Source organism: Nelusetta ayraudi, unplaced genomic scaffold (assembly GCF_046127955.1).
Source record: "Nelusetta ayraudi isolate G7.1 ecotype Tasmania unplaced genomic scaffold, CSIRO-AGI_Nayr_v1 ptg000019l, whole genome shotgun sequence".
Taxonomy (NCBI): domain Eukaryota; kingdom Metazoa; phylum Chordata; class Actinopteri; order Tetraodontiformes; family Monacanthidae; genus Nelusetta; species Nelusetta ayraudi.
In genome coordinates, this window is record NW_027466069.1 from 1,929,780 (window position 1) to 1,948,383 (window position 18,604).

The following is an 18,604-nucleotide window of genomic DNA, read 5'->3' on the forward strand; positions in this document are numbered from 1 at the left end:
TGCGCGAAGGTGAACAGGCCAGAAGCGGGCTAATCAGCTCTAATTAGCCTGCGTTCCCATTGGTCCTAATAAGATTAATGAGGGCCAGAGAGGCTGCCTGCCTGGAGGACGCAACTGCTGGGAGAGCTGCATTGTCACCACGAGCATCGCTTTGTATTCATCTACATCATATCAGCATTGGCTTTGTTGGTAGTGTTTGTAATTAGCATTGCGCAAGAAAAGCAACAACCGTGTGCCTTTGTCTTGTTTTTACGGAGAAGCTGGGAGACGAATGTGCAAAAGCTGCACGGGAGCCGCGTCGCATCGGTCAATTTTCGGAAAACAGCATATTTAGCCCTCTGTTTACAGCCTCCAGCAAATGCACAGAAGTTTAGCTTGCGGTTACATCTGATGTTGTGTTGAAAGGAGGCAAAGACGCAGCGGAACAAACACTGTGTGTCTGACGGTGTTTGTCGCTGAACTGGTGGAGAAACCAGTGGCACATTTTCTGAACAGAGGAGCAAGATTTTGGGGTAATAATTCATTTAAAAAAGAAAGTACATTAATCAACCACTTTAAAATAATATTGCAGCACAGCAGTCCTGCAAGCGCGGCATGACCAGGTGTCAGCAGTAATAGGTAAACGCTCACGAGTCCAGACAGTGGTCAATAAAGTCAAGGAAGAGACAGTGGTCACTCAAACAGAGGGCACTGTTCTGAGTGCTGAGTAAATGGTTAAACCACTCTTCTTCCCCCTCCAACGCATCGGTTGGCAGGAGAGTTTATCGTTAAGTCTGTCCTTTCACTGTCCAGGTGCAATTTGCTCCTCCTTCTTCCTCATCTATCACACTCTCAGGGTGTGAACTGTCTCTATTGACCGAAACATAAGGAGGGTCCAGAAGAAACCAACCAGAGGGACAATGACCTCTCCCTGCATCAAATAATAGCCAATCAGACAGGAGTTCCTCCCATATAAACTCCATATGGTGCCAGGATCTTCACTCTCCCTTGGGAGGTCACCTGGAGACTTTCCTCCATTGGCTCAACTGGGACTGCTCCTAAGGCCAAACAACGGGGAATCCATGAGCATGCTTGCTTGTTTTTTCAACATTAAACCTTCTAGAACTAAGTGCTTTTGTACGACTCCTTCTTGGACAAACCAACACACCACAAAGCAAAAGAATTCAAGGATTGTTTGGTTTTTTTTGGGCTAATGCAAATGGGCAAACCGCTAGCAAAAATAAATATTTTGCATGATACAAAACCTTACCAATAACTTAATTATCAATTCAAGAATTATTTGCAAAAGAATTACATGGAAAAATGCAACCCAACACATGTCCCATGCACTTTTCACATGGTCTCTGCCTTTCTGGACAGTAAAAAAGCAAAAAGTGAAAATAAATAAATAAACATGGCCAATCAGCTGCCCCAAGGGATTCACCCCAACATAAAAAGGACTCCAAAGTCAGCTGCCAGATTTGCAAAGAGTTTAGTTTCATGCAACTTTCCTGTGGTACCGCCTCTTAAATTCAGACATGAAAGGAAGAAGCCAGGAAAAGAATTCTGACCGTCGATGGTTCTCCTCCGCCCCGAGGCTACGACACAGTAGAGAAACACTCAGATATAGTTTTCTCTCCCGCCTCTATAGTGTGCCAGCTTCCATCATGTGTCTCTGTCTCACTCACTCTCTGTCTGCTTCCCCTCGTTCCCCTCCTCCCTTCTCTCTATCATCACATCTCTCTCATCTCAAGGGGGGTCGGAGGTCTGTCCTGCGATATCCTGCTTGATGGAGATGACGGGCGACGAGAGGAGAACACTGCAATTGATATGTTCTAATTATGCCGAGTGACAAGACGTGGCCTGACCACGCTCGCCTTAATGGGGGGCAATTAAGCCGTAGACGGACAGCTCAATCCAGCAAAGTGGCAAAGAACGTGTCGGGGAGACTTCAGCCTCCATGTGACGAAGAGGCTTCACGTGCACTGACTTGAGAGTCCTCAGAGCCGTGTCCTATCTCCACTCTTTTTTTTTCCTTTCTTCTCTTTATGTTTTACATACAACACTGTAGACTCCTCCAAACTTTGATAAATCTTTCAGATGATGCAGCAGTTCTCAGCTTTCGGTTCGTACGGACAAAGCGCTCTGTTTGTACCAGACTTCAAAAGAGGATGCAACTTTCCTCATTGACTAAGATCATCAAATTCCATTTGCAAGTTTAATGGGGTGGAGGAGAGCACATTTTATAACTTTAACAGGTAATGTGCAAAAGATACGCTCATCTGTGGGTTGTAAATTGTAAATTATTCAATTTGTAGGTTACAGGGTATATGCAATATGTCATGTAGTATATGAGCCATAGGTTACAGGCTATAAATTAAGAAAATCTGTCGCTGTCCCTATGGTTGATATGTTGTGTGTTGTATGAAAGTATGTGTTGCTGTTGAATCTCCATCTGTTTTGATTTTGAGAAGCTGAGTAACAGACAGACTCCAAAACAAATTTCCTGTATTTGACAGCAACAAACGTTGCCGTGCTTTGGTTACATCATCTCATTATCTTCTGTAAGATAACTTATAGAATGTGTCTAAAATAGTTCAAATAATCAATAATAATCATAACTGTGTTCTTTGACGTAATGGACTTAGTGCAGAGGACATTTTCATAACACTTAGATTCTGTTTTTTTTTTAAGGTTTATTTAATTTATTTTTTTTTTTTGTAGAATCCCTCTCCAGTTTCTTCTCCCCGCTTTGCGGCAGCATCGGTTCAGACGGCAAATTCGTCCTGTGCCCTCTCCTCTTCCCGCGACCATTTTTTCCAATCAAGCCCATCTCGGCTCGAGGCTATTTTTAGCCATGGACAGTCATAATCCTGAAGCGTATCGCTGCAAACATTCAAAACAAGCAGCAAAGGTACTGGCCATCCACCAGAAGCCGCCCAATAATCCAGAGTTGGAATTAGGACCAACAGAGAACTCGCCTCATTCAGCTACTGGCTACTAGACCTCAAAAAGTAATGAGACACACAGCGTCAACTCCATTGGCTGCAGAGTGCATTTATACATGTTAAGAAGACAAAAACAGCAGGTGCGTCACTGAAAAAAACTCTTCTTTCTGTCGCTTCTCTCCTCCCTGATGCCTCTCATCCTCCTCCACCTTTTGTGTCCCATCCTCACCCTCCTTCCCTTTCATTAGTTCCTCACTTGCGACGTGAACCTCTTCTTCTCCTTCTCCTGACTCTTATGATGTCCCCCCCCCCCCCCCACCCCCACCCCCAGTCCTCGTGCTCTTTCATGACCACTCGTCTTTTCTCAATTTCCTGTTCCTCTCCTCGTTTGGCCACTCAGTCTGCATCTCGTCTCCGCTCCGCTCCGCTAGTCTCCATGGCCACAGCTGTCAGGGCAGCGGGCTGCACTGGATGTAAAATAAGGTGAAGGAGGAGCATAATGAGCATGGAGCGCCTTAGAGTACGCACACGCAGCAGAGGGGCGGCTTGAAATGGTAAAGTTAACTTCGACACAGATAAATATGATAATCAGATCATCAAAAGTTATCTCGTGATGCTTCTTGGAGACGCTGCAAAGAAGCCGAAAATACAGGTACTCTCCGAAAAATTAGAATGTCAAGTAAAAGTTGTTTTATTTTGGCAATTTAACATAAAAGATGAAACCAACAAATTTTATTGAGCCATTACACGCAAATTAACATATCTCAAGCAGTTCCTTGTTGTAACTTTGCTGATTACGATTTGCAGCTTATTAAAACCACAAACCCACAAACTAATTTTCTGAGTTTTTGAATTTGAGTTTTTTTTTTTTAAGCTGCAAGACCTGATAAGCAAAATACGAAGAAATAAAGACTTGAAATATATTGATTTGCATATTATTTGTTTATATAATAAGTCTAATTCACCTTTTAAGTTGAATTGCAGAAATACAACAACCTTTTCAGGATATTCTAATTTTCTGGGTAGTACCTGTATGAAGAAACTGTCCCTACTTGAATAATGACAAATGCAAGTGTCAAAACGAACAGACAAATAAATCCAAGCTTGAAAAAAAAATCCAGTCTTGATGTTCTTGCACAAAACTTCTTAAAATAAAGAGAAGTTTATCAGGTGTGATACAGGAAGAAATGAGATGTTATCTTTGGACTGGAACTGTGTCTTTGTCCAGCATCAGCTTGACTTGATGTTCCAGGAGTGGCTGCATTTCTTCCCGATTGGAACACTCTCTAAAGTGTAAAGAATTGCTTCGGCCTTGACGAAACATCTCTCCTTTCTTTTTTTTCCCCCCATTCAATAAGAAACAAACAGCCTGTGCTAAAGGTCCACGGCCTTCGCTGACAATACACGCACTTGAGTTCTCAGGCACGTTAAGATTTTTCTGTCAAATCTGTCAGCGAACAGTGTTAACAGAACTCAGCGTGCTGCTCACGGCCCCTGGATCACTGAGGGTTCAAGGCTCAGCAGATCCAGCTTCCTCATGCTTTAGTCAGTGACGACAAAGGCCAGAAAACAAGTGTTTAATACAGCGAGATTTAACCTCTCATTGATACCGCGAGCCATAAACCTGCTTATCGGTAACAGATAATCTCCTCATCACATTTCCCGCTCGCTCAATCCACCGTTCCATCGATCTCTTTGAACGGCTCGGATTGGCTGCGACACACGGTGGGAACATCCAGTCTCTCAGAGTCGTTGCTACGCTACGTGTCATTCTGTTTCACCTAAAACATGCCCAGAGATAATATTTTCTTGGATGAACAACATCCTTTCATTGACGCTGACTTTTGCCCAGGCGGACTCCACGACAAAGCTAACAGCCGCATTCCTTCCTCGCATGGATTTTGCTCCGTGGTGAACAGCGGGAACAAAAAGGGAGGCCTTTGATGACCAGAGCTTTGACAAACGTCATTGCTGAGAGAGACAGAGGGAGAGAAAGAGAGAGAAAGAGAGAGAGCGAGAGCGAGAGAGCGATGGGATGAGAGAGATACAGGCGCAGAGGATGTGTGCCCGTGTGTTGTTTGTAGTTTGTACGCCGCATTCCCAGTGTCGTCCGCGGTCCCTGGGCTTTTGAGCGCTAAGCGCTGGTTCCTACAGGGCTGCTGACTCCTTGCCATCTGTCAGCCCACAGCCTAAAAACCCATGATGGCCCTGAGCTCCATTTAAAAACACACAAACACTAAACAAGCTATGCGTGTGTGTGCGTGTGTGTGCGTGCGTGTGTGTGCGTGCGTACACGCACGCGCATGTGCATGTGCCCCACTTTCCAATTTAATACTTATGTTTTTAGCTGAGGAATTATGCAGCATTGTGTAACCACATTTTTTGACAGTGATATTCCGGCCTTTCTTTTCTTCTGTCCCCATCCTCCGTCTTCTTCTGCTTCAATGAGAGTGTTTGTTCCTGTTAAAATTAGCGCACGGCACATTTCTGCGCGCGGCCGCCGCGGTTGTACAAAAAGTCTATATTTAACGCATTGGTAATGATGAAAAGGAGTGACAGCTCAAGAAGGAAATGACTCACAATGGTGGGACTGCAGCTCGAATAAAGTTCTGTGATCACCGATGTCCTGGGGCTCCTTCACAAGTGACTGAATACCACACACACACACACACACACACACACACACACACACGGGGAGGGAGGTTTGAACTGATTTGTCACAACGATAGATTTCGAAGAGCTTGATTGGCGACTTCAGCGTGATTTTAGGACCAAAAGCGCATCAACGCACTCCCACCTCAGACACTTATTGACACAAGGTTCACGCTTGAACTTCTCCCTCCTGCTGACGGTGTGCCGCTGCCGCACCAGCACTTTGCCTTTCGTGCTTTTCAGTGCACGCACACATGCACAGGCGCACACTCACGGCCCTAGCGCGTGAAACTGCTGTTTACATTTCATAAGACGTGCAAACACACACACACGCGCGCGCGCACACACACGCACGCTGGCAAAAACAGAGCTGACACGTGAAAACTGAATAATCTTCATCAGAGTGGAAACGGGCAGTGAAGCCAGTAGGAGGAGCTTTAAAACCTGATCCTCCTCACACCGCCGCCATCCATCCACCAACCCATTCATCCATCCATTCACCCACTCACTGATCCATCCATCACCCATCCACTGATCCATCCATCAACTCATCAATCAACTCATCCATCATCCATCCATCCATCTATCCACCCTTCCATCATCCACCCACCAACTGATCCATCATCCACTTATCCATCCATCCATCCACTTATTCATTTACCCATCCACTATCCATCATCCATCCATCCATCCACTTATTCATTTACCCATCCACTATCCATCATCCATCCATCCATCCAATTATCCATTTACCCATCCACTATCCATCATCCATCATCCATCCATCCATCCACTTATTCATTTACCCATCCACTATCCATCATCCATCCACCCACCTATCCATTTATCCATCCAGTCTTCCATCCATCATCATCCACCCACTCATCCATCCATACATACACCCATCCATCTACTCATCCATCCATCCACTCTTCCATCCAACATCATCCACCCACTCATCCATCCATCCATCCACTCATCTATCCATCAAACCACTCATCCATCATCCCTCTACTCACTCATTCATCTAAACACACACACGATCAATCCACTCATCCACTCATTGATCCTCTCATCCAACCATCCATCCTTTCACCAACCCTTCTATCATCCATCCCTCCCTGTGCCAGCTCTGTTCAGTGGTTTCATTCTCGTGCACTGCATTTCATGCCTTCAAGTGCTCCAATTTTAAGACTAGTTCTATTTCTGATTCGGGCAAGCGTGTGGGCAGCGAGACCACTCGTTATCTTACCATAGTGCACAAAACACCGCCAGTTGGTTCATTCTCTCGACTTTGAGGGAACAAGCTGAAAAGTAAGTGCAATTGTTGTGGACGCCTTGTTGGAAAACAAAGAAAAGACTTGTTTAGAGGGTGCGCGAAACGCCAGACTGCCTCTCGTTACGGGTGTTTTTACACAGTAATTACACAGCAGGACTGTGGCAGCACAGCAGCAAAACGAGTGTATAACTTGTTTGTGAGCGGGAAACAGACGGTGATGTATAAAACTTATTAAATTCAACCCACCTGAGCAACATGTGACACAACTGTCTTTCTCTTGCCTAATATAGCCTTATGAAAATACCACACACACACACACACACACATATACATTTCCTTGGCTGCTAATGAGCGCTCCACTTCGCCAGCCGCTCACTGAAAGACGGGAGCCTTCATTGTTCTTTACACCCGCCCACGCAGACGGTATAGATGAGCATTGATGCACCGGACGCGTTATTACCAAGCAGCCCAACATTGGAAGGGCAGCTCATTCAAACTGCATGATGGGCCCAACATGTTTGCATCAAAACGTTGGCCTGAAGGCAGAAACCGGGCCGGGTCAAACAACCAGTCACATGCTGGCCCACAATGATCACCGATACACATCAGCCCACTACCTCAACACACATATACACACGCACATGCAGATGTGTAGCAAACTACGGCTGAAATCGCAGTCATATTGTTTGTTAATATGTGTATATAGCCTATGCTACCTACTTTACCTAAATATGTGTGTATATATTTATTAGTAATCGTAGTAGTGGTACTAGTAGTAATAGTAGTAGTAGTAGTAGTAGTAGTAGTAGTAGTAGTGGTGGTACAAGTAGTAGTAGTAGTAGTAATAGTACCAGTAGTAGTAGTGGTAGTAGTAGTAGTAGTGGTGGTACAAGTAGTAGTAGTAGTAGTAATAGTAGTAGTGGTACTAGTAGTAGTAGTAGTAGTAGTAGTAGTAGTAGTAGTGGTAGTAGTAGTAGTAGTGGTGGTACAAGTAGTAGTAGTAGTAGTAATAGTAGTAGTGGTACTAGTAGTAGTAGTAGTAGTAGTAGTAGTAGTGGTAGTAGTAGTAGTAGTAGTAGTAGTAGTAGCAGTAGTTAATTTTAGGGGCCTTTCTAACCACTATTCTTTGATTTGATTTGTTTCTGTGGTCGTTTTCAGAGGAGTTATTCCACCTTGTCAAGCAAGTTTGAAAACATGAGGCCACTCCAGCACTCTAAATACATGCCAAGAAAAAGAAACAACAACAACCACAACGTGCAGTCTCACGTGCTTGACGGAGGAGTGTGCTGCTTAGCCCGACTCTCATTTCCCTTCCTCTGTAAACCTTTAATCCCTGACCGAGGAGAGGGGAGGGGAGAAATGACGCAACCTGACATTCTATTATCCAAATCCCACACAAACACACAGAACCGCACACACGGTTATACGTTTTGCCGGTTACAATATCTAAATCAACAAGCGTCATGCCCTCCTCCTCCTCTATCCCCTCCCCAAAAAAATAATAACCACATGCAAAGCGCAGTTTGAGCAGATGTTGCATCCTCGTGGTTTTCATGCAGCGATCTACTGAAATGTCTATGATTTTTGTTTCATCTATGAGAGACAAAAAACATGGGTGTGCACGCGCAAACACACACACACACACACATAGACAAGTGAATGAGCCCACGCGTGCACGATCGTTTCGTATTAACCTGCCCCCCCCGCTCAGCGTTTAGGTCTTTGATTGCTGTTACACAACCAACTCAAGCGACTTCTGAATCACGGCGATGAGAAATGCGCTCACAAAGGAGTCTCTTCAAACTTGTGATATAACAGTGACGGAGCAGAAGAGCCGGCCATTCTTTAGCAGGACAATGTGCAAGGTGCTAACTACCTCAGCATGTAGTGGGTGTTCGGTGCAGACGTTTAGATTGCAGAGATATTGCTGCAGAGCATTGTATTTTTTTTTTTTTTAAGTACTTCATTGGAGCAGTTGGCAAAGAAAACGGTTCAGAATAACTCAAACTAGCTTTTGAAAAACCAGGCAAAAACCTTCAGCCTTTAGACTGAGAATAACAGAGACTGTCTGAGATGTTTAAGGGGTTCTGAACAAGGTCTGGATGTTTTTCGTGCATGTATTCCGTGGTCGAGCGGAAGCTGAGGCACAGTGAAACAACTTTTATGCAACTTCACTATCCAATCCTCTGCGTTATTATTGTTTTTGTGTGAGGACTCACCTAAACCGACAAGGCAGGTGGATGGATTCAAGATTTGAAGTCCAAAGTTTCACACATCCATCTTCTAGCTTTAGCAGGAAGCGCTTTTTGTAGTTGATTTTAGGATTCTATAGCCAATCAGCATCTGCCAACCGAAAATCTGATTGGTCAAGTTTGAATGTGACTGACCTGTCCATCCAATCACCTTGTTGGTTCTTCTTTCTTTAGTTGTAGCAGTAAAACATTTCTATTTTATGTTTTTTTTTATCTATTAATAGGTGGATGTTGGTCAATATTCTATACGATGGGTCAAAAAATAATTTTTCAAAGTATGATTGTCATTTGGCGCAACAAAGAACATGCACACTGTCTAGCCGTGCACACGAGAAAATGTACAAATCAAAGTGCTCAGGAGCTGCGGACCTGACATTTTCTCTCTGGCCATCCTCTGCATACAGCAGGTGCAGAGCGCACAGACAGACAGACAGACAGACAGACGGAGCAGTGACTCAACATCATGTCGACATGAAAGCAAAGTGATCACGTGCCTCGCTGTGAGTCAATGGTGAAAAATGACGGGGAACTGCCTCGGGAGTTTGGACCGCTCGAACGCCGGCCGATATTTTAGGCTCCTTTCAACGCGCGTCCCAGGATGCACGCCTAATGTGAAGTGACTAACATTTCTTCCCTTCCTATAAGGAACTTTTCTTTACGGTTCCTCAGCGTTCATTGAGAAATTCAGGGTGGATGAGTCACCGGCTCTGCCCACTGATGCTGATGAGAAATCAGCGAGGAACAGAAACGTTGGAATTTTCGTTGGACGCAGGTGAGGAGTCCGACGTAAACACAATCAGCCGGCTTGAATTGACAGTTTTGAGTCACAGGTGGCGGCCGAGGCGCCGCCGGTTGAGGGATTGCATCCCGTCCGACGTCATCCGTCTGGAAGGCGGCTCGCTGGCATCGTCTCCGCAGAGACTCTCCTGGCACGAGGCGGAGGGGGGGGGGAAGGAGGCGCGAAATAGTCAAAGGAGAGAAATATCTCCGGATGAGTCAGAGATCAAAGGTGGTGAACAACTGAGTCCCGCAGAGAGAGAGGGAGAGGGAGAGAGAGAGAGAGAGAGAGAGAGAGAGGGAGAGAGAGAGGGAGAGAGGGAGAGAGAGGGAGAGGGAGAGGGAGAGAGAGAGAGAGAGAGAGAGAGAGAGGGAGAGAGAGAGGGAGAGGGAGAGGGAGAGAGGGAGAGAGAGAGAGAGGGAGAGATCTCCCACTTGTGCACAGGAACGTTAAAAATACTTTTAACGGATGGCGTCGTCTTTCGATTCTGTCGGCGCAAGTTTAAAGATAAAGTGTGTCCATGGGTGTCAGGGATTGTAAACTCACAGTTCTTCTTTTTTTTAGTTTTAATATGTGTCTGACAGATATTGAAAATATAAACAGATGTATTTCCACAGTTTTTGTGGGATGAAAGGAAAAGCTTATGATCAAATATAATATGGGGATTATTAGCTTCTCCAGTGGCCAAACACTGCGACTGGTTATATTTCACAATATACGAGGAAAAGAAATTCTGTCCTCTCATTATACTGTATGTAATGATTGTTGATACGACCAGTTTAATTTTGCATGATGAAATTGAACTGAAAGCAGTGAATTTGGAAACGTTGCTAGAGCCCTCAAATCAAACCTCTGGCCTTGAAGAAAGGAAGCAAATGAATCTAATCCACCAGAAAAAAAACATATATACATATGTATATATATATATATATATATATATATATACATATATATATATTATTAGAATAATGCAATAAAAGACGGAAAACCTAATTCCCAATTTTAAGTTCATCTTGTCTCAGGTCTGTGCTCCTGCGACAGGCTGGAGAACGTGAGGCCAGAAAGCACAAAAACGGCCGAGACATCTGTCGTTCACATCAGAGTCATCAGGTCGACTGATTAATTGAAAAAGAAAAAAGAAAAAAAAAAAAAGGGATGAACATCCGGTGGCACCAATATGATTGCGGAAGCGCCGTGCATCCCGACTTTAAACTGACGTAACAGGTCAAGTCCTTGTGTTTTTTTATTGACATACATGTTCGCCTTTAATCTGATTTCCCTGGTGTACACACACTCAGACGCACACGTGTGTGTGTATGTGTGTGTGTGTGTATACACACTCAAAACACTCATATAGCAGTGCTCATATGGGATACTTATGGGATTATGAGCCGATAAGCGCTGCGTGTTGGTCAGCTCCCGGTCAGAGAGGCTGTCATAAGTCTGCTAAATCACTAACCGGCTTAATAAGATATTAATCATTCTCTGGTGAGCAGGAAGAGGAGGCGGGCGGAGCGGCAGCGAGGTGTTCTCAACCTACACGGCGCGGCGTGTGTGAACGGAGCGAGGCGGCTCGGCAGACGGATCAGACGAAGGGGGATAACGGCGGAGAGGGCGGAGCGACGGCAGAGGGCAAGACAACAAACGAAAACAAAAAAAAGAAAAGGTCACTGGCGGGATGTGATTTACAGCGCAGGGCCGCCAGGTTCTGTCTCCACTCGAGTCACTTCACGAGTTTGTGCTTCATCAATTTATGGTGGATGGAAAGGAATGGAATGTGGCTTAACAACCGTCAGTTTCAACTTTAAAGATTGTCATATGGTTCAGAACACTTTAAAAAAAGACACAGAAAAAACGAATCAAATTTAAAAAAAAAAAAAATGCATGTACATATATATACATATGTATATTTATATATATATATACACACAGTCATTATTATAAATTACGTCAGGACGCTCAATAAGTTCATCATCTATCATCCATCCTTCTATTTATACATCATCCAACCATGCATCCTGCATGATAGATAGATAGATGGATGGACAGACAGAGTCACATGCTCCAATCTCCAGTCAGTTGGCCGTCACACTTGTAAAGCCCCTCCACTCTCTCTTCTAGCAACCTTCTCTCATTTACTGACGACTAATCCACTGACCAGCTTAATCTCTCTCCCTCTCTCCAACACACACACACACACACACACACACACACACACACACACACACACACACACACACACACACACACACACACACACACACACACACACACACACACACACACACGGCCCAGAACGAAGCTGGTGCTCAGCCGCGCGGTGACTTCGCTGGCGGTGGGGCTTTAATACACGCGGCGGCTGAAGACACACTAATGAGTTCAACAACGGCCTTCGCTGACATGTTGTGCCTGCATGAATGGGATTCTTATTCAAAGCAGGGGGGAGACGAGGCTGCTGCTGCTGCTGCTGCTGAGCGGGATGAGCTGAAACCTTTCATCAGCTGTGGGCGGCACTTGTTTTACATTTCTGTCGTTTCCAACAACACACACACACACACACACACACACACACACACACACACACACACACACACACACGTTTTCATCAGCTTCGCTCCTCACGACACCCCTGGATTCAGCTTCAAAGCATCGCCGCGGGGGGTTTTCGATGAGCAGATAGCTTCAGTTGATTGTTGCGATTGATTGACTTGTAGCAGGTCAACACTCCCAGCAGGCCCAGTGTGGGACAGGAAGTAGTTTCAAGTTCCTAATGCCAGCAGCTGTGTGTGTGTGTGTGTGTGTGTGTGTGTGTGTGTGTGTGTGTGTGTGTGTGTGTGTGTGTGTGTGAGACAAAAAACCAAAACCCACAAATATTTCGTTTTGGCAAGCACACCAGGACTTATTTCAGTAATGCACCAAGGATGAAACAGTGTTTTCAGATGAAAACGGGCACATGTGCTCAAAATAACTTGAATGAATCATTCAAGGGTAAAAATACTTCATAGTTGTATCGCTGTAATGGTACAAGAGCTGAACAGCTGCGTCAGTGGGCAAAATCAATCTGCTTTCTATGTTGGACTCTTTATTTTTCTCAAATAGGTCACATAAAGAACCATCAACTTCACTGGCTAATGGCAACCACAACCGTTTGACTAATAAACATTTAGTAAACAAGTTAGGAAATTTGTGTTTGGTAGATTATTTTGTTTGTTACAACAATGCTTCTTGGAAATAAATCTGTGTTGTTCTTATATTGTTGGAAAGCCTGTTTTTTACCATTTACAATGGTGCCACACTAGGAAAATGCCTTTGTGGGCTGAGCAGCAGAGCTAAGTATCTGGGTTGCGCCCCTGAAAAATGTGACAAATCTTTTCTGCTGAGTCAAGCTATTGACTCTTGTATGGTGGATTGGATGATTGAAATTTGAAGAAACGAAACATATTGGCAATTTAACAATTTATTAATTTAACAAACAGGTGCCTCAGTGGCCTCAGTGTGGACGAACCATACAAAGCCACAACAGCCTGGCATCTCCTCCTCATGCTGGTCACCAGCCTGGTCACACACTGCTGTGGGATGGCATCCCATTCTCCAACCAGCATTTGTCACAAGTCAGCCAACGTGGTTGTGTCGATCACTCTGGCACCAACATGCTGATCCCACAAGTGTTCAATGGGGTTGAGGTCAGGACTGCTGGCTGGCCATTCCATCCTCTCCACTCCCAAATTTTGAAGGTAGTCTCTGATGAACCTCACTCTGAGGGGGCGAGCATCGTCATCTTGGAGGACAGAGTTTGGTCCCAGACTGTGGAGATAATTGGGATTGCCACTGGTTGCAGAATCTCATCTCCGTATGTCTCTCTGCATTGAGATGACCTCCAATGATGACAAGCCTTGTTTCTCTTACTCTGTCGGTGCAGCAATCAGCATGGCGTTCTCCACGTCTTCTCCACATTTTGGCCCTACCATCCAACTGCCGTAGGCAGAATCTGGACTCGCCACTGAACACAACGTTCCTCCACCTGTTCAGGTTCCATTGCAGGTGTTGTCGACACCAGTGCGATAGCAACAGGAGAAGAAGCTGTTTGAGTCGGCAGGGAAGCTTCGTCACATTTTTCATGGGTGCAACTCAGATACTCAGCTCTGCTGCTCACCCTACAAATGCATGTTGCTTACAAGTGTAAGATTTATTTACAAGAAACATTTTTACAACAAAGAAAGAAATCTATCAAACACAAATTTCTTTTCTTTTTGTGTTATGTTTATAACCACAAAAAAACCCACACAGACGTAACACACAGTGCAACACCAGAGGGTTTGATTGGAACTGGACGACCACAGCAGCTAAATACACAGACGCAACCCCGACGAAATCCAGGACGTTACAAACATTTGGGGAGGACAACGCGTTATGTGTCATCTTTAACATCGACACACGAGGTGTACTCTGGTGCACGGAGCGCAGCAGAGACTCGGGCGGCGTGAATAATCCCCATCTGCTGCGGGAACATGCTACGTTTTCTCTGCGTCCCGTCTCTCAGCCGCTCGCTCCATCACTCTCCGCCGGAGCGCAAAAACAAACAGGAGCGCGTGCGCAATCCCCGCGCCAAGGCTGAGAGTGTCCCTCGCCGGGCTCGCGAGAGCGAAAAAAAGGAAAAAGCAAATGTTTGCTCTGCATGGAAGAGTCCCTCGAGGTCACTCACTTATAGGATTAAACTCTCTCGAAAAGGAAAAAAATAAAAGACCAACCCTAAACTGCTCTTTTGCCGATGACATCTGATGTCCAACGATTTTCCCCGAAGAGAGCCGAGTAAAGACCAGTTTTGAGAGCTAAAGCTTTTCCCTGCGGTTGCTTTTCTCTGGACCGCAGTCAAGCACTTTTAGCCGTTTAGACCCTGAGGAGCGCAGCCACCAGCAGAGGCCACACCTGAACTCATCTGCTGGTCCTGGTGCTCCCGCAATTACATTTACTCTAATTTATTCAGTTGATATATTCGTGCTTTGAGGAGGTTCATCCGGTGGCGCAGTGGTCGCAGCAAGAAGGCTGTGGGTTCGATTCTGGGCCTGGGGCCTTTCAGTGTGGTGGTTGCATGTTATCCCTTTGTCTATGTGGGTTCTCTCTGGGCTTTCCGGCCTTCTTCCCACAGTCCAAAAACATGTATTTGAGGTGGATTGTTAACTCTAAATTGTCCGTAGGTGTGATTGTCGTTTGTGTGGCCCTGTGACGAACTGGCGACTTGTCCAGGGTGTCGCCCTGCCTTTGCCATATGACAGCTGGGAGAGGCTCCAGCAGACCCCCAAAATCATGAGTGCAGGAAGAAGCTGGTATTGAAAAGGGTTGAATGGATGGATGGAGTTTCGTCCCGAGTGTTTCACTGGGAGAAAACCCTGCAGTGCGCTCAACAGGTGGTACTCACGCACGCACTCATTACAAGTCGTCCAGCTTAGTCGAACAGCTTCCTCGTCACTCTGCCGTGGGAACCCTGGTGGCGCCGAGCCGGGTTTTGTTTTTCAACAAACATCTGTCAGCTTGGCCGCGAGTTGCTGCGGCTGATAACAGGCACCGCCTTCGTACCGCAATCAGCGGCGGGCCGAGGAGCCCCCGGCAACTGCGTTTACCTTTATTAATGCGTGTTTACGCTCACCTCTGTATTTTAATTGTTCCAGCAAAGTGAGCTAATAAATGAGCTGATACACTCCTTTACTTGGATAATAAATGAGTATCAGCAGGCCAGTTTTGTTTGAAGTAAACAAGACAGTCTAACAAGGGAAGGAACTCTGCTCTTATTGTCTTTTGTCCAGGCAAGATAAGACGTAAAGATGTTACCTGCTTGACAGTTTCCACTGTGACTCCAGTCTTCCTCAGAAGCGTCATCCGACGTGCTGCTGACGCGTCATTTAACAGCACATCGGATGACGATTCAATCATCTTTACTTGTGTGAGCAAAAGAAAATAATATTAAATCTATCAACGAAGACAAAATGAAGTCGAAGGGAAGGAACTTCTTAGTAGGCTAAGAAAAACTTGACTGAATAAAATATGAGCACTTTCTTTAACAAAACAAAATAATAAAGTTCAACTTCAGTTCATCTGCAGCCTTGAACACAACAGACTTTTTTGTTGCTACTGTCAGTAAGACCGAACTCTGGAAAGTTGCTGTTAAACAAGAACCCAGTTGTGATTGGACAGTTTGCCCCGCCGTCGCCACTGAGACGAGGCCTCGCCGTCAAATCATTAATTTTCCTTCACGCCTCATCCCGCCAGCTGCGGCGACTCTCGCCGGAATGACCCAGTGCTCGCGTGTCAACGCGACCAGTGAAACGCGACACAGCCGCCTAAATACTGACTGCCGGGAAAGACATCTGACGGCACTGACGCAAAGGTGCGCCGTCTGGCTTTTTGTGTGCCAGTTGGCCGACGACAGAGAGCGTGCCACGGGCAGCGGGGAAGCACGAGGGAACCCCGTCGCTCTCGGCTGCAGCAGACAAAAAGCCCACACAAAGAGCAGGGGCCTGGGCATCAATCCCAGGAGGACGTCTGATTAAAGGGGGCTTGGAGTTGCAAAAACAATAATGATGCAATAAACACAACACCGAACAGCAGGTTACAGTAGTGCATCCAACTGTGATCCCATTTTGGTACAGTGGTACTTGGGGGGCTAATCAGGCGTAACATTTCAAATTTGTCCACTTAATATTTACACAAAGGATTAAGTGGATTCTACAGCGGCAGTTGAATCCAGATATTTCGGTCGTTTTTTTGCAGAGTTCTCGCTTCACTCGTCACTGCAGTTCAAGGGCAAAGTGTAACAGCTCACACCTGAACCCAACACCAGAACTGAGACATACATTTCTGGGCCACATGTAGCTTCTGACACCGAAAGGAAACGTCGGAGCAACATCTCCACCTGCGCCGTCACATCCTTCATCCCCACACACGCGGTGTTTTCCCCCAGCGGCAAACAAATGCAGCGCGAAGCAAGCGCACGACACACTCGAGCAGAGCACAGGTTAATACAGGTTAATGTTCAACTGAGGCAGGTGCTGCAGCTTTTTTTTTTTTTTTTTTGTTGGTGTCACTCACCAGCTCTTGGTTGGTGGAGTTGGAGTCGTCTCCGGGGAAAGGGATGTAGATGGCTAAGGCCACGCAGTTGGCAAAAATAGACAGCAGTATAAAGATATCAAACGGTCTGGAGAGACGAGCGTCAAGGAAGACAGGGACAAAGCTCAGGGGGAAAAAAGCATCATGGGAGTTGAAGTTGGTGAAGGCGTTACGTCATACTATGTATTTTCTGACAATATTATGTTTTTTTTTCTTACTTTGATGTCTTTATGTAATCAATTTAAAACAACACTAGCGGCAGCCAAGTAACAATGTTGCAAAATTTTACTGCTAGGAATTATTTATCAGTTTTGCCCGTTATTCAACTTTATCAAATTCATCTATCATCTGCCCTTCCATCATTCTGTTTATGCATCATCCAACCACGCATGCTTCAAGATAGATAGATAGATAGATAGATAGATAGATAGATAGTAGGGATGATTACAATTAATTGATTATCGATTAATTGTTGATTAAGAATTTATTTGATTAAATTAAATTGGTAGCTATTAATTGAACATTTTTTACAAGGGTAGTTAATATCATTAAAACAGTGTAGTGGCAGGAAAGAGCAATTCACCTGTAGGTACTGTGATGGTCATAATATACCATATAGAACAAGTTACTTTTAAACAAAAAATGAAAGTTGAAATGTGACCCATTAGGAGTCAACTTAAAGTCAGAGGATAAATGTTTCAGGTGTCTCAGGTCTGAAAGTTCTCAGGAAAAATCGCCGCTGATCAATTAATCGTTAACCGATCGATAGTCAATCAACTAACGATTAATGAATGAATCGATAATTTGCATCCCAGATAGATAGATAGATAGATAGATAGATAGACAGGTAGATAGATACATAGATACACACATACATACGATCACACATCCTTCAGCCATTCATCCATCTATCCATTCCTCCGGCCAGGTGAAGGATACTTCCACTCCACCAGGCTGATGCAGGCCCTGCGGATGGGGTTGTTGAGGGTGAGGCAGAAGAGGGCTCGTGGCGGCCTGCTGTTGGTGGAGCCCCCCTGCTTCTTGCTCTTGGCGTACTGCTGCCGCTTCCTCTGTGCCAGCGAGCCCACGGGAGGCTGCCCGGTGGTGCACACCGTGGGGGCCGAGCTGCTGTCGGGCTTGGCGCCGTCGCCCTGCGCTTGGCGAGCGGCGTTGATGGCAGCGTGCCAAGCGAGGACTGGACTGACGCCTGAGTCGGCAGCACCGTGCACCGGGACGCCCCTGCTCGGCCCACCGAGGAGACCTGTGGAGGAGCCGACGGGCTTGCCGGTGCTGGACGGGGCCTCCAGGTGTTCGGGTGGGTGGAGGTGGTGAAGACGGGTTTGGCTCTCTGACCAGAGTCCCGGGGCGTTGGTGGAGGAAGTGGCCCCTCTGTTGCTGGCATACTGTGCCCCTAAAGTGAGGACGTGGGAAAAAGACAAGAGCAACTGTTACACGTCCAGTATGAAAGATGTGTGAAAGCAAAACATCTGAAAGCCCCAGGAACCAGGAGCTGGTGCCGGGTTGACGTTGTGACTATATTTAATACATGGCCACAACAAAGAGAAGCCAAGATAGAAAGGTTGAGACTGGAACTTCAGGTTCAAACTAATCTCTC

The 18,604-nt window shown here is 45.6% G+C and overlaps 1 protein-coding gene across 1 annotated transcript in view; it reads right to left on the bottom strand.

Annotated features, from left to right (window-relative positions):
* The window catches only part of cacna1db (calcium channel, voltage-dependent, L type, alpha 1D subunit, b), a 61,210-nt gene that overhangs the window by 40,680 nt on the left and 1,926 nt on the right, over positions 1-18,604 (bottom strand). Inside the window, exons 2-3 of the mRNA XM_076026190.1 lie at positions 17,929-18,400; positions 16,972-17,077 (exon numbers count right to left, since the gene is read on the bottom strand). Coding sequence (XP_075882305.1) covers positions 16,972-17,077; positions 17,929-18,400 — 578 coding nt within the window. The remainder of the gene's footprint in view (positions 1-16,971; positions 17,078-17,928; positions 18,401-18,604) is intronic.